The 14,247-nt window shown below is 39.5% G+C and overlaps 1 protein-coding gene across 1 annotated transcript in view; it reads left to right on the plus strand.

Annotated features, from left to right (window-relative positions):
• The first annotated feature begins 608 nt into the window (after positions 1 to 608).
• Positions 609 to 14,247, plus strand: part of LOC130917453 (rho guanine nucleotide exchange factor 26-like) — a 63,814-nt gene continuing 50,175 nt past the window's right edge. The window contains exons 1-5 of the mRNA XM_057838857.1: positions 609 to 819; positions 1,344 to 2,727; positions 3,005 to 3,056; positions 3,166 to 3,305; positions 13,057 to 13,113. Coding sequence (XP_057694840.1) covers positions 1,432 to 2,727; positions 3,005 to 3,056; positions 3,166 to 3,305; positions 13,057 to 13,113 — 1,545 coding nt within the window. The 5' untranslated portion in view covers positions 609 to 819; positions 1,344 to 1,431. The remainder of the gene's footprint in view (positions 820 to 1,343; positions 2,728 to 3,004; positions 3,057 to 3,165; positions 3,306 to 13,056; positions 13,114 to 14,247) is intronic.

Here is a 14,247-nt window from a genome sequence, read left to right on the forward strand (position 1 = left end):
ACTCCGCCAAAACTCACATGGTGTCGCACTACAGCAACAAATTAGAAACACCACTCTTAGTGCAAAATTTCAGGCTGTAAATTACAGCAGGGTAAATTACATTTAATTTCAATAATATAAATTAATCTTGCTCCTCAATGAATATTTTATAATTGACTCTTTTACTTTTTTGCTTACAAAAATATATATTTTATTTTTTTCCAGACATTCGTGTCAATTGCAAGAATAATATTAATAATGTGTTGTTGTTGTTTTTTTTTATATACATATATATATATATATATACATATATATATATATATATATATATATATATATATATATATATATATATATATATATATATATATATATATATATATATATATATATATATATATATATATATATATATATATATATATATATATATATATGTATTATTATTATTTATTTTAATAGTGGATAAACATACGCTGTAATTGTCAATTTGTGCTGTATGATACGACTGAGTTTGTCGATACTTCAACACAGGAGTCCCCACATGAGAACCGGACGCGAGGTGTCTCCTTTCTGCTCCAATCTCCGCCCCCTGGCCCAGAATGGCCTCCCCCCAGTCCGGTCCAACCCGCCCTGCTGTTCAGACGCACTCTTTGCCGCGCACTGTGCTGTACTCGCCTGGCCCAATCTACGCTGTTTTGCTCCCCAAATCCGGTTTCATGCACTGTTTCAAGTGTGGGTTTCAATACAATGTTGGATTAAATCCTTGTAATTCAGGAGAGGGATTGGGAGAAAATGATCGACCTTCGGCACGTCAATTGACAGTCGGTTTTGCTTCAGGTGAATATGAAACTTTCAATGACTCGATGCACTTTTTGGTTTTCAGGTGTTTACTTCTGGTGTTAAAATGCTTAAATGTTTATTCTCTTTTGTTTTGGTACACTTCGGGAAATAGTGTCCCAGCATTTCATACTGCTAATCAATGGATTCCATCGACGTTCTTACAAGAAGGTTACATTTTTTACTCATATTTCCCCCAATAATAAACATCAAGCATTATGTCTTTAAAGTTTGCACATTAACAAAAGCCTTGTGTTTTTATTTGGCAAACATGCTTATCAAAAACAAAAGTCTGCAGTCAAGCAATAAGGTTAAAACCCCATCCGTGTATTTAGTGACAAATGTAAAATACTTAATTTCACTGAAATTCCACAAATAAAAATTTCACCAACTGAAACTGAGTGAAACACTGCTCCCATTCCAAATATTATTTGTTTTAGTTGCCAGTCTCATCTGTTAATAAGTAATCTATGGGAATTCAGCCACTGCCAATTGAACTGCTATTGTTCTATGTTTGCCTTCAGGGTTGAGATCGGCTCTCGGCAGGGCGGCGGTGTTTGCCCTGTGGCCTTCCAGCTGTGACACAGATAGGGAAGAGGACACTAGAAGACGATGGATCTCGGCAACGACGTAGACCTGTCGAACAACAACATCATGCCCTTGTGGAAGCGCCATACGGACAACCACAGAAGCCTGCAGGACTCAAGAAAGCCACGGCCGCGAAGCTACCATACCAACGGGGTCATGATGACGGACTTTCCTTCGGAGGACAACAAGCGCACTTTCACCTTGAGCCAACCGGCTGAAAAACTGGTGCTTACATCTCAGTGTGTGGCTAAGAACACTGCTGTGCTGAAGCACGTTTTACACAAACCTTCAAAAAAGTCCAGGGTTGTTCGGAGTATTAGCATCGGACACATCTCCAATGGGCGCTTCTCCTTGTCTAAATTCAAATCTGATTGTAGCAGATCACCTTCGCTGGACAGCAGAACGAGTAATGGAGAGTACTACTCAAGAACTGACAGCAACATAGTGACAGTTTGGCCCGAGAAGTGTGTCCGTTCCCCTCAGGCACTCATTTCCAGTGTGTTTAGTCTAAACTTACCTAAGGAAAAGAGCCCTTCATATCATAATTTATCTTCACCTGAGACAGTTCCACCTGCCCCAAACAATAACAGTCTTGAACTGTCGTTTTCTTCTCCGTCAAGCCCGTATCCTCCTTCTAGACGGACTCCTTCCCACAGCTCCACATCGAGCATCCCCTCACTTTCCTCCCTCACCTCGTCGGACCCGCCGACACCACGCTCCTCCTCGCCGGCTGATAGCCGGCCGCCACTCCCTGGACAGTTGTCTTCCTCACCTGCTCTCTCGCAAGATGCCAGGAATGGTTCATCTTCCCCCTCTCCTTCCCTTTCCCCGTGTATCTCACCAACACCCTCTATTGTCCTTAGCACCAACAGCCCCGCTGCCCTGAAGATGGGCACCCATCAGCTCATCCCCAAGGGTTTAGCCTCAGGTATCCGGCAGAGCAAGACCCCCACATCTGGGCCACAAGGCCAAGGGTTGGCAGGGCTGCTGGGGTTGGATGCTCCCAAGCGGGCTTTAAAAACATGCAGCATGGTGGAGACAGGGCCCTACTTTTCCACGGGAGGGGGTCACGGCGAGGGGACAGATGCGGAAAATGAAAGCCCGGGGACCCTAAGGAGAGGGCTGAGGAGTACATCTTACCGTAGGGCTGTTGTCACAGGCGTCGATCTTGAGGCCCAGGCGCTTTCCATGAAGGGATTAGAGAGTGATAATAAAACTACCATAACCAACCCAGGCAGTCCTTGCGTTTTAAAGCCCACCAGCCCGGGTGCACTGAAGCCTGACAGCCCTACAACTCCTACTGGAACAGGAAAGAGTAAGGTAAGCAATATTGGATTAGTCCTATAAAGATAACAGTATCATCGAGATAGGCAGTCAACAACATAAGTCAGGCACACTACAGGCTTTTTGTGTGTTGCATTAAGTGGCCTTTTATCTGGGTGGAAAAAGTTTGTGTTCTCAAACCCCAAATCAGGACAAAACCTTACAAGGATGGTATGGAGACATATTGTAATGCTAATATTATGATTTGACTAGTACACCAAATACACACACCTCATATGTTTGCACAATCTCACCTATCATATCCTATTTTCAGGTTCCTGACAAGAAAAACATTCTGACCCCTCAACGCACCTTTGACAGCGAAGGTGAGAGGAGGCCTTCACTATTGTATTTCACTCTTAACCCAGCCACTGTTGTTATTAACGATCCTCTCCAAGACATTAATCCTTTCATCTTGAAAAAAATATCTTCCAGAGGAAGAACTGTACCAGAACTATCAGGAAAAGGCATTACATAACGATTCGGATGAGGACGCCGATTCCAGAGAACCTCAAACCGATAGCATCGTGCTGCAATACAGACCTATCAGAACGTCCTGGAGCCAGCTTTCTGTGGTTAGACATTACAGACACTCAACATTTCAGACACATGTTGATGTTAAACATTTTTGAAGACATTATATAATGCCAGTCCCTGGAGATATAGTCAAAAATCAGAACTTTCACATTTGTAGACACATTTTTAATGGTATTTGCTTTCATTGGTAATACAGTGGGGCAAATAAGTATTTAGTCAACCATCAATTGTGCAAGTTCTCCTACATGAAAAGATTAGATAGGCCTATAATTGTCAACATAGGTAAACCTCAACCATGAGAGACAGAATGTGGAAAGAAAAAAAAACACATTGTTTGATTTTTAAAGATTTTATTTCCAAATTAGAGTGGAAAATAAGTATTTGGTCACCTCTAAACAAACAAGATTTCTGTCTGTCAAAGAGGTCTAACTTCTTCTAACGAGGTCTAACAAGGCTCCACTCGTTACCTGTATTAATGGCACCTGTTTTAACTCATTATCGGTATAAAAGACACCTGTCCACAAACTCAGTCAGTCACACTCCAAACTCCACGATTGCCAAGACCAAAGAGCTGTCGAAGGACACCAGAGACAAAATTCTAGACCTGCACCAGGCTGGGAAGACTGAATCCGCAATAGGTAAAACGCTTGGTGTACAGAAATCAACTGTGGGAGCAATTATTAGAAAATGGAAGACATACAAGACCACTGATAATCTCCCTCGATTTGGGGCTCTATGCAAGATCTCACCCCGTGGCGTCAAAATGATAACAAGAAACCATGTTGACAATTACAGGCCTCTCTAATATTTTCAAGTGGGAGAACATGTACAATTAGTGGTTGACTAAATACTTATTTGCCCCACTGTACTTGCGCTTACTGTTTCGTGAATGTATTTGTGAAACTTATATCCAACTTATATACAATATCTAAGCCAATTTAGACTCCATTCATAATCATTTGATGAAACGTGGGGGGAAACTGATCAAACTAAGTAGGTGTACTGAGTATTTGATTTCCTTCAAAATCCCGAGGAGGAGGACTTTTACTTTAATATACAGAGCTTGACAAATGCAGTATGCCATAGACTTCATAATGTAATTGACGGGGCGCGGGGCCGATAAATAGGGGGCCTGCATTGTTGGCCAGGCCATCAAAGCTGACCGAGTGGAATCACAGACAAAGAGCATTTTTCGTTAAAAATTCTTGTGAAAAAATTATTAAATCCCTGAATTCTTAATAGATATGGACGTAAAACAGTCTCAATTCTTGGTTAAACGAAAAAGAAACTGTGTAGATAGTATTTATTTTATGTAAATATGTCAAATGTGTGGCTCGTATTTAAATTCACTGTGGTGCCGCCTTAGCACAACAAAGAGCTTTTTATGTTGAAATTCTTGTGAACAAATGCTTAAATCCCTGAATTTTTTATATATATGGATGTAAAACAGTCTTGATTCTTGGTTAAAAGCAAAAAAAAAAAAATGTGCAGGTAGCATTTATTTTACGTAAATATTGCGAACTATGATGCAAATGTCTTAGCGGCTAATTTCTCAAAAATATTTTACGTTTCAAACAGCATGCATGATACGAAAAATAATAATAATTACCTTGAATCCTCGAAGAAATCGCTCCCGAGACAATCCTTCCTGTATGCATGTGGTACAGCTTTCGTACTTTTTGAACCGAAATCCAATGTTTATAAATAGCTCCTCTGCTTGAAGAAGTTTCGCAGTGCATCGCCGAGCTAACCCGTCAATAATGATGATGTCTATGAGTATGCCATTCCAAGAATCAGTGTTTATTGAAATAAATGCTAATAATTTAGTAAGATTTCATACTGTACAAAAACTGACCATAATTTACCCGTCAATAATGATGATGTCTACGACTATGCCATTCCAAAAATCAGTCTTTATTGACATAAATGCTAATAATTTAGTAAGATTTCATATTGTACAAAAACTGACCACAATTCAATATTCCACACAAAAGCAAACAAACAGTTAAGTCAACTGAAATTTTAGCAACACTATCTCAACCCTAAACCTGACCTTTTCCATATTCACCCACAATGAATTGGTTTTGAAAATAAATGATCCCCCCACCCCACTTCCAGTCTCATCCTGTCTCTTTAACCAATAATAGTATACAGTACAAGGAATGTGCACGCTCTCAAGAATGCTGTCATATCCAGTTCGGTGAGTGTCACTGAATGCTCAGAGTGAAGGCGAACTTCTTCAAGAGTTGGGAGGCAGACAGCCAGCCAGACTTCTTCTTCTGCATAGTCTCATGCCAGTGCGTTTGGCAAGCTGCTTTTATTTTGTCAGACTTAAGTTATGCATACTATTTTGCCTTTGGAGAGATGTGCAGTCATTCGAAGTTTCATAATGCAGTTAGGGATCGGAATGGAGGGAATGTACTCTAGGAAGAGATGAGTGAGTTTGTTTATTTCCAGGCATCCTTACTGGATTGTTTACTTTGTGTACATGATAAAACAGGAAAGGATACATTTTGAAGTTGTGTGCGCACAGTTTCCGGTCAAGTGAGATAAAAAGACACCAACTAGTGGAGTACTCAGAGAAAGCAGACTTGCGCCTAAGCAGCCAAACATTCACATCACATCACATTAGCCCCTTCTCTTCACATCATACCACTTACTGTGCAAATTTGACTTAATTTGATCACGATTAGTCTATTTGTCGCAAAATTACGTTTCTGACATCTGTGACCTTCGACCTTCTCATTCACAGCGAGTCATCCCAATTTAAATTATCAAGTGCTGGCAATGAGTTAATCACCTCTTTCGTTTCATATTACAAACATATCATGCAAATTTGATAATAATCTCTTAAACATACAGATAACATATAGACAGGCATAGAACCGGACACCAAACCATCATCGTTTCACCTTCTGGCGAAGGGCAATAACTTAGCCTGCAACTCCAGACTCACCGCTGTTCCAGCTATAGAGTCTGGCAACTGTTCAGTGGATCAAATTCCCAGGGCGGAGCAAGCCACAGCAAAAAGACAGCGGAGTGGACCAATCAGCGACGGGCGTACGTGACGTTGGTAAAGTGTCAAGAAACTCTAGCGCGAGGACGTAAACATACGATGAGAGCGGAGAACGGAGAAGTTTATTCAACATGGTTAGCGCGAGACTGACTGTTGGTTTTAGCGACTCAATGTGTTTTTGGTCATTTAAAAACTGAATTTACCGCGGATAGGAACATATTCTCTGCTCTCCCGCTTGTCATCTGTGTTGTTGTGGAGACGACTTCCGACGTGCAAGAGTGACGTTGCGTGTTAAAAACACCTCACACAAATTAACGAATTTGATTGCATGGAAGATTTTGTTCGTGCTCGAGAGGCCAATGAATGAGGAGCTAGGCCCCAGACTCTGTAGCTGGAACAGCGCTGAGTCTGGACTTCAAGGCGAGCAATAACTAGTGTTGCACCAATACCATTTTTTGGCCCTGATACCGATACCTGGCTGTGCAGTATCGGCCGATACCGTACCGATACCACTCTGTTTATATATACAATGGGGAGAACAAGTATTTGATACACTGACAATGGGAAAACCCATTGGCAGTGTATCAAATACTTGTTCTCCCCACTATACATATATATATATATATATATATATATATATATATATATATGTATGTATGTATATTAGGGCTGTCAAAATTATCGTGTTAACGGGCGTTAATTAATTTTTTAAATTAATCACGTTAAAATATTTGACGCAATTGACGCAGATGCCCCGCTCAGAGAGATTTAAATGACAGTACACAGTGAAACGCTCACTTGTTGTGTTTTATGGAGTTTTGCCGCCGTCTGCTGGCGCTTGGGTGCGACTGATTTTATAGGCTTCAGCATCCATGAGCATTGTGTAAGTAATTATTGACATCAACAACGGCGGGCTACTAGTTTATTTTTTGATTGAAAATTTTACAAATTTTATTAAAATGAAAACATTAAGAAGGGTTTTAATATAAAATTTCTCTAACTTATAAGTCTTTCTATCCATGGATCGCTTTAACAGAATGTTAATAATGTTAATGCCATCTTGTTGATTTATTGTTATAATAAACAAATAGTCCCTATGTACCGTATGTTGAATGTATATATCCATCTTGTGTCTTATCTTTCCATTCCAACAATAATTTACAGAAAAATATGGCATATTTTATAGATGGTTTGAATTGCGATTAATTGCGATTAATTACGATTAATTAATTTTTAAGCTGTAATTAACTCAATTAAACATTTTAACCGTTTGACAGCCCTAATGTATATATGTTTTTTTTTTCCCAAAGAGCTACATACTTGGATGTGAAATCATTGCTATCATGGCTTTGTCAGGCTGCTGTTTACCTTTGCAAAACAAGAAAAAGACTAATACAAAGTGAATCCAGTAGAGGTTTTGAAAGCATACCTGGTATGGGTGACAATAGTTGAATAAACCTTTGGCTCTCAAAGACCAAAATAGTTCTAAATTTGTGAAATTAAAACATGTGTATTACCAGACCAACAGTAAGAAAGTAAAAATACATTCATAATAACAAACTCTAAATGAACTGATTAAACTTTTTTAAACCTCTCAAAGGCCAAACAGTGCAACTTTAATGAAATTATATGTAATAATAATAATAATTGACCACAGCATCCTGTCTCTATATTAATCTTCCTTTTTGTGCACCAGGAGCAACATAACTCAACTCCTTCTATTGCATCGCACAAATGCAAACAGCGCACATACACACAGCTTAGCCACTTAGCTTAGCTTACTTTGCTTACTTCTTAAGCACCTTTAAAACAGGTCTCAAATTACACCCGAATTCGGTTGGAGTTGGGAAATTGTGTAAAATGTAAATAAAAACAAAATACAATGATTTGAAAATTCAACCTATATTCAATTGAATACACTACAAATACAACATATTTAATGCTCAAACTCATATACTCTATTTTTATTTTTCAAATAATAATTAATTTAGAATTTCATGGCTGCAACACGTGCAGTAAAAGTTGGGAAAGGGCATGTTTACCACTTGGTTACCACTTGGTTACATAACTTTTCCTTTTAATAACACTCAATAAACGTTTTGAAAGAGAGGAGACTATGTCTCTTAGCTTCTCATGTGGAATTCTTTCCCATTCTTGCTTGATAAACCGCTTCAGTTGTTCAACAGTCCGAGGTCTTCTCTGTCAAATTTTTTGCTTCATAATGTGCCACACATTTTCATTGGGAGACAGGTCTGGACTGCAAGTGGGCCAGGGGAGAACCTGGACTTTTTTACTTCGAAGCCACGCTGTTGTAACACGTGCAGAATGTGGCTTGGCATTATCTTGAAATAAGCAGCGGCGTCCATGAAAGATGGCAGCATATTTTGCTCCAAAATCAGCTTAATCATACTTTTCAGCATTTATGTTGCCTTCACAGAAATGTAAGTCACCCATGCCATGGGAACTAATGCACTCCCATACCATCACAGATGCTGGCTTTGAACTTTGCGTTGATAACAGTCCGGATGGTCCGCTTCCTCTTGGACACGATGTCCAGTGTTTCCAAAAACAATTTGAAAAGTGGACTCATCAGACCACAAAACACTTTTCCATTGTGCATCAGTCCATTTTACATGAGCTTGGGCCCAGAGAACCCGGCAGCGTTTCTGGATGTTGTTCATAAACGGCTTTTGCTTTGCATGGTAGAGTTTTAACCCGCACTTACTGATGTAGTGATGAACTGTATTTACTGACAGTGGTTTTCTGAAGTTTTCCTGAGCCCATTTGGTGATATCCTTTACACACTCGTGTCGGTTTTTAAGGCAGTGCCGTCTGAGGGATCGAAGGTCACGGTCATTCAGTCTTGGTTTCTGGCCGTGGCGCTTACGTGCATTGATTTCACCAAATTCTCTGAACCTTTTGATGATATTATGGACCGTAGATGTTGAAATCCCTAAATTCCTTGCAATTTTGCTTTGAGAAATGTTGTTCTTAAACTGTTCAACTATTTTCTCACGCAGTTGTGGACAAAGTGGTGAACCTCGCCCCATCCTTGCTGGTGAATGACTGAGCATGTTTGGGGAGGCTCCTTTTATGGTACCCACCCGTTCCCAATTAGCCTGATCACAAGTGGGATATTCCATATAGCTGTTTGATAAGCTTTTCTCAGCTTTCTCAGTATTTTTTGCCACCTTTCCCAACTTCTACTGGACGTGTTGCAGCCATGAAATTCTAATTTAATTATTATTTGGCAAAAAACAATTAAGTTTATCAGTTTGAACATTAAATATGTTTTCTTTGTAGCGTATTCAATTAAATATGGGTTGAGAAGGATTTTCAAATCGTTGTATTTATTTTTTATTTACATTTTACACAATTTCCCAGCTTCAACTGAATCCGGGTTGTACTACAGCATTTCTTTTAGGAAAAGACAAGAAAAGATAAGTAGCTTTGACTTCGAGATGCTCCAGTTGAGCAGCAATAGCTTGGCTGGTGTGTGTGATCCCTTGAATTCATTCGCATGAAGTACTACGCTTTCCAGTTAGCTGTCAAGCTAAGGAGGGAACGTTGGGAGACTCGGCTGCTCCAGATGTCGGTTTAAAAGCTTATGGCCCCTGCCCTCTCCAGCTTTTTAAAAACACGTTTCGTTACTTTATTTATTATTTTTTTGTGCAGGATAGTCGTCTCCTTAATGTATTTGCGACTTGCGACGCTATACTTAGGTTCTGTGTGAGCCATAAAAAGCACGCTTTCAACGAAGGCAAGGGGCAGGTTACAGACAACAGTCATTTCGGTGATTTTTTTCGGACATCTGTCTTACTGCTTCACTCTTCTTGTCCCACTGCCCAAGGTTTGTTGCTGCGGTCCATCCCCAGCCATTGTACTAGACGCTGAAATATTCCGAAACCGCCGTTATTTTCTTTTTCTACTAGTTTGTTTTTCTTCTATATGAAAAAGCTGCCCCAACATTGGTTGAGAGCAACGATTGCCCCGCTCTCATTGGTCTGGAGTAGGCCAATAGCGATAGCTGCTTGTCATGCATATTAACCACATATGATCACTAAAGTTGCACCGCTACCGATACCAGTATCGGCAGGGGGCGCCGATCCGGCCCGAATTGGTGGTATCGGTATCGACGAGTACCAACATTTAGGGCGCCGATACCATCTACTGGCATCACTTGAATGCAAATGTACTGTCCTCCCCACGTGAGCTAACTTCCCTAATCCCGATGCATGACATTTGTATGTCTTTGTCTCGAAATTACCAAACGAAATTAACACCTTCGTCTTCAATATTAAGGATGTAAACAACAACGCATATCCGTGATGTTACGCTGCTCATCTAACATGGCATTCACAAACGATTAGCATGCGTAAGCTAACGCCCATTGTTGTAGCGCCGATGGGATCAGAAATTTTAAGACCGTGGGAGACTAAGCAAACTCATGTTTTCATGATGAACAATGAGTGGCAAATTAAGAGCGCCGTACTTCAAACTCGTTCTGTTTATGTAAGTCGATTGTCATATGCTGGTGTTGTGCAGTAATGAGCAGAAGTGACTTCTGTGGCCAGAAAACACTCTAGCGGCGCAGCGCGCACTCTAGATATCATCAAATAGCAACCTAGATGTCCTATGTTAGATCCCATGCCAACTCTTGCGCGCACACACTAGATACCATCAAATAGAAACCTAGATGTGCTACATTAGATCCCATGCCATTAGCTGCGTGAGCCCAGAGCGACGCGTAGTCCATATACTACATTGATGAATTAGAAACCACCATGACTGAATGGAAGTTAAGCAGGCCAAATCAATCCATACCAGTGACTATAGATAATGTTGCAAATACTGTTAATTCAGTACATGTTACAGATGGACTCGGACCACAAATAGGTTGTTTTGCTTATATGGTAAATATAGTTGCTAAGAGAGCTGCAGCAATCAACAGTGTGCCCCACTTAACAAACAGTAAAGATTGTTCTAAGCACTTATATACAAAATTTCTTCAGCTCAGTAAGAAGTAAGCACATAAATATTATGCACTAAAATGCTTGTTTATATGATGGCACTGTTATTTTTGCTTGTTAGCAAATAAAAAAAAAAAAATACTAATAACAGTTGTATTTTCTGTTTCAGAGCATTAAATGTATTGAATTGTATCAAAAATCGTACCCAACCGTGACTTAACTGTATCGTTGCATCCCTTATACATATCTTTTTTTTTTTTTGCAAATGGAGTGGTATCGGAATGGGATCGGTATCGGCCGATACTGCACAGCCAGGTATCTGTATTGGTATCGGGCCCAAAAAAATGGTATCGGTGCAACACTAATGATCACACAACACAGAGTGTAGTGAATGTCGGGAGAAAAAAGGCTGCGTTCAGTGTTACCGGACCGGTAGATGGTATCAGTGCCCTGTTTGTTGGTACTCACCGATACCACCATTTCGGGCCGGACCGCCCCCCCCCCCCCCCCCCCCCCCCCCGCCGATACTGGTATCGGTATCGGTACATCAGTAGTAATAACATCCTATATTGTTGTGAAATGGCAGTTCATCGTCATGGAGTCTACCAGAACACAAAAGAGTTAACGTTCAAGATTCAACGTAAGTTCACATATCCTGAAGATATTCACATACTACTTTGTTCCTCCTCTAACAATCAGCGACGATAGAACACGAAAACTTGACTTTCCAGTTGTCTCCATGTGATGCCTCTTTAAAGCAAATTCCCCTGTGTTTCAGATAAATTGCACACAATGTTAAGCATAAGTATTAAGTAGTACAAAAACTTAGTAAATCAACAATCAGTTCCAGGAAATTGATATTTTAAACTTTTACATTCATTACTTATGATGCCCATTCTAAAAAAGTTGATTATTAATTTAATATGCAGCAATATGGAGGTTTTTTACATATGAGTCTTGCTAACGTAGATTAAGTAAATCAAAATGTTGTACTCATTACCCTGCTTCACTACAAATTTATGTGGAAATCTGTTGCTGCGTAACCAACAATTCTTCAAAACACTCTCATGGTCTACTGTTATTTACTTGAAAATGTTCTTAATTTGTATAGCGTTAAACAAAAAAAGTTAAATGAAGCCTTTAAGATTTTGTGGCAACGTCTCAAGAGATATTTACTACCTTGATGCGGCTTTGTTTGTTCCCATTTGGGCTTTAGGCCAGATACTAAAGATGAAGCCGTATCTCTTCCTGGTGTGTTTCCAGCATGACAAGCACTCTTGGATCTTTGCCATTACGGATGTTTTCTTGCATGTTTAATTTTAATGCAAGTTGCCCTCAGGCCTTATTCATGTTGCTCATGCTTTTAATTCAGGCTTACCGTCTTTCACACAAATACACCGCCAGAACCAATACACTGTTCACACCCAGTCCATTCCAAAAGATCGCTTTGGTTTCAATCTTATTCAACACATTTCGAATTCCCCCCTCCAGTCTTACAGCCAAATAATACTCAATGAGCACAATGGTCAGCCATTTGTTACTTTTACGTCAGCGTGTCATCCATCGCCATGGGCGTTCTCGTTCAATGGAGATCCCTTGCGCTGCTTTCAACAACAACTTTGTTGCCACATTCCCTCAGAGTGTGGTATGTAAAGTGTGCTTGTCATTGTGAGCTGGGACAACAGAAGCAATTGCAGTACACTTGCCTTATGAATGCATCGGGGAAATCCTGCAAAGCAAGTTGAAAATGTTACTGTTTATGAAAAAAACTGTTTTACTGACTAAAATGTTGTCTCCCCCAAGGTCAAGAAAAGCGGTCTGTTTGATCAGATGAGCCAGGAAGAACGGAAAAGACAAGAGGTATTGCTTCTAATTGATACTTTAGCCAGCAGACTGGTATGGTCTCATTATTGCTATATTATTTACAGTACGTAGCAATCAATTTAGCGTCATCAAACGATGCTAGAGCAAAGAAAGTGCTTTATTAGTGGTTTTCTACCTTTACAATTCTATTTTTAAAAATATGGCTGTCATTTAAACATTGTGGACAAAAGTCTTAAGACACAAATAATATGCTAACAGCATATGAAGTAGCTTACACACTAAATGCTGCTCCTCGTTTACCCACTAAAAGGCAACAACACTCTAAGCAACATTACCCCGTGTTATACCCTTTATTCCCCATTTCTAAAATGGTGATAATCAACAACAAAAAAGAAAGTTGACTGTGACTGCCGACACTTCAAGGATAGGTGGAAATTGGACTACTGTGTTTCTTCTCTAAAATATGCAACAACTGTGTCTGCGTCATTTGCAAAGAGACAGTCGCTGTTTTTAAGGAGTTCAATGTGAGGCGATATTACCAAACAAGACACACTGACATGTACAACAAGATTACAGGGAAGATATGTAGCGAGAAATTGAAGCAACTTGAAGCTAGTTTAAATTTACAGCAGCAGTATTTCGCAAGAGCCCGAGTGTCGAAAGAGAACGCCACAAAGGCTAGTTGCGAGATTGTTGAAATAATTAATTTAAGGCTGTCAAACGATTAAAATCACAGCTTAAAAATTAATCGTAATTAATCACAATTCAAACCATCTATGAAATATGCCATATTTTTCTGTAAATTATTGTTGGAATGAAAAGATTAGACACATGACGGATATATACATTCAACATAAGGACTGTATTTGTTTATTATAACAATAAATCAACAAGACGGCATTAACATTATTAACATTCTGTTAAAGCGATCCATGGATAGAAAGACTTATAGTTCTTAAAAAATAAATGTTAATACAAGTTATAGAAATGTTATATTAAAACCCCTCTTAATGTTTTCGTTTTAAATAAAATTTGTAAAATTTTCAATCAAAAAATAAACTAGTAGCTAGCCATTGTTGATGTCAATAATTGCACAATGCTCATGGTGCTGAAACCCATTAAATCAGTCGGACCCAAGCGCCAGCAGAGGGCAACAAAACACTAAAAAAC

Source organism: Corythoichthys intestinalis, chromosome 6 (genome assembly GCF_030265065.1).
Source record: "Corythoichthys intestinalis isolate RoL2023-P3 chromosome 6, ASM3026506v1, whole genome shotgun sequence".
In the NCBI taxonomy this organism is placed as follows: domain Eukaryota; kingdom Metazoa; phylum Chordata; class Actinopteri; order Syngnathiformes; family Syngnathidae; genus Corythoichthys; species Corythoichthys intestinalis.